The following is a 2167-nucleotide window of genomic DNA, read 5'->3' as shown; positions in this document are numbered from 1 at the left end:
CAGAAGTCCCATTCACTGGAAAGCTCTGCATCTTTTCTGCCATCATTCCTCCCTAAAACCCCCCCCCCCCCAACCCCCAGTCCCCCCACCATATAGCACAATATGACCAGCTGTGTATAAGGTAAATAAATCCATCTCTAGGCTCTAGTAGCCCAACAAGGAAAAAGTGGCAACATCATCAAACCCTCTAAATGGACTTACAGTCTTTTTAAGATGGCTGCTGATGAATTATTCCCCATGGATTCAGTCATTTCAAACAAACTGCACCAGTGTGTCACCAGAAATAAATAGCTGTGTTCTACCTACACCAATCACTGTATCAAGGTACTCAAAACTACTTTGTCAGGTTATAGTTCTTGTTTGAGATTGGTTATCTTAGAGTGTATTTCGTTTGCCTCAGACAAGCTTTCTAACCGTCTCTCAAAGGAATAAAACCACTCAAAGTCATTTTTCTCCCGGGTCTCTACATAGTTGCGGATCCGTCGCATCATCTCCCATACTTCACGGGTGGTTGGGGGCACAATTTCAGGACCATCATCATCCTCCTCCTCTGCCTCTTCCTCAACTGGGCAAACTGCACCCGGCTCACCATGATGCTGTATCACCACGCTGCTAATCTCTGCAATTGCCACCTCCTCTGTGGGCTCAGTTTTAATATTGACGAGTGGAAAGGGCTGAAAACCAACAACTGGTATACAAGTAGAAGGATTCCATTCTGGAAGAGGGGTTGGAAGGTCACTGTTCACAACTTCCTTCCAGAGTCCAGCTAGGGCAAAGCACTTCCGGATCGTCTCAGGCTGCACGTCTTTCCATGCAGCATTCAGCATATGTGCAGCATCCAGGATTGTAATACTCCGTGCCAAATCAATGGCAGACTGTGGGTCACTGCCATCAAAGTCCCCAATAATTTTGGTAAAAATCTGTTTCCTGTAGTGTTGCCTAAGATGCCGGATTACTTCCTGGTCCATGGGCTGAATGGCTGGGGGTGATTTAGGAGGTAAGATAACAATTTTCACATTGTCTAGATCTCCAGCAGTGTGCGCTGTGCAGTGATCAATAAACAGAATTATTTTCCTTCCAACCTGCTTCATCTTAGCATCAATCCCACGTACCCATTTCTGGAAAATGTTAATGCTGAGCCTGGTGTACAAGTCTGCCTCATACTGAACAGGTAAGGCATCCATTGTCACTCCTTTGAAACACCTCGGCCTCTTTGACCTCCCAATTACAAGCAGGCGCATTTTTTCACTTCCAGTAGAGTTTGCACAGGTAATAACTGTCACGTACTCCCTGGCACGGTTAAAGCCAGTAACATCACTGCTTTCTAAGACTCTGTCGGGCATCTCACGGAAAAATATTGCAGTTTCATCTACTTTATAAATGTTTTCAGGTCTGTAATCAGACAGTAGTGAGGGTAAGGTATTTAGATACCAATTATCTACAGCTTGAAGACTAGAGTCTACTTTTTGACATCTATTGTTTCCAATGTTATTGCGTTTCTTCCACCTGGATAACCAGCCAGACGTCGGCTCGAACTCTATACCCATTGCCACTGCCAAGTCCCTGGCCTTCTCCATCAGCACCGGCCCAGAGATGGGGATTCCGTGATCACGAGCAGCCGTAAACCAGCGAAAGAGGGCATCCTCGATCCTGGCATCTTTGCCATCGCGCTTCCTCTTTCGATCCTGGTTGCCGCCTTTAAGCCACTCTGATAAGAGGGTGTCCCTGTTTTTCAGGATCCTGCACACACAGGAGACATCAATGCCAAACTCTTTTGCCAAATCCTTCCGTGCCACACCAGGTCGTGAAGACTTGGCCAGCAGCTCAATCTTTTTGGCCAAGGAAAGCACATTACGTTTCAATTTGTAATCCATCCTTGTCCAGCACTGAGGGCCCCCACCCCTCCCAGGGGGCTGGAGGCAGGTTGATGGGCCTGGAGGTTTAATGACTTCGACAGACTGCTAGGAGGGGGGAGGGGGGCTCCCAAAGGGCACTGCAGGGGCAGGGGGGCGCGGGGAGCCGAGGTGCTGAGGCGGACAGCTCGGGCCGCACCGTGCGCGCGAGAGGGTGGGGGGAGAGCGGCCTGCCGTCCCGCGGCTCCCATCCAGCACAGGCGCTCGGCAGCCGGCCAGCCATCGGCCGGAGCCCGCTTTCCTCGTGTGCACTC

The 2167-nt window shown here is 49.7% G+C and overlaps 1 protein-coding gene across 1 annotated transcript; it reads right to left on the bottom strand.

Moving 5' to 3' along the window:
- Window positions 1-347: 347 nt before the first annotated feature.
- Window positions 348-1874, bottom strand: LOC115093416 (tigger transposable element-derived protein 3-like). Its single transcript, XM_029605110.1, has one exon. It carries the CDS (start codon window positions 1872-1874, stop codon window positions 348-350), a length of 1527 nt encoding a protein of 508 aa, XP_029460970.1.
- Between the last annotated feature and the right edge of the window lie 293 nt (window positions 1875-2167).

This window comes from Rhinatrema bivittatum, chromosome 6, assembly GCF_901001135.1.
Source record: "Rhinatrema bivittatum chromosome 6, aRhiBiv1.1, whole genome shotgun sequence".
Taxonomy (NCBI): domain Eukaryota; kingdom Metazoa; phylum Chordata; class Amphibia; order Gymnophiona; family Rhinatrematidae; genus Rhinatrema; species Rhinatrema bivittatum.
Note: the sequence above shows the minus strand (reverse complement) of the source record. Positions and strands in the feature narration are given on the sequence as shown.

Bases quoted from the DNA above. Each gene is read 5' to 3' on its own strand.
- LOC115093416 (XM_029605110.1), bottom strand. From the start codon at position 1,874: ATGGATTACAAATTGAAACGTAATGTGCTTTCCTTGGCCAAAAAGATT.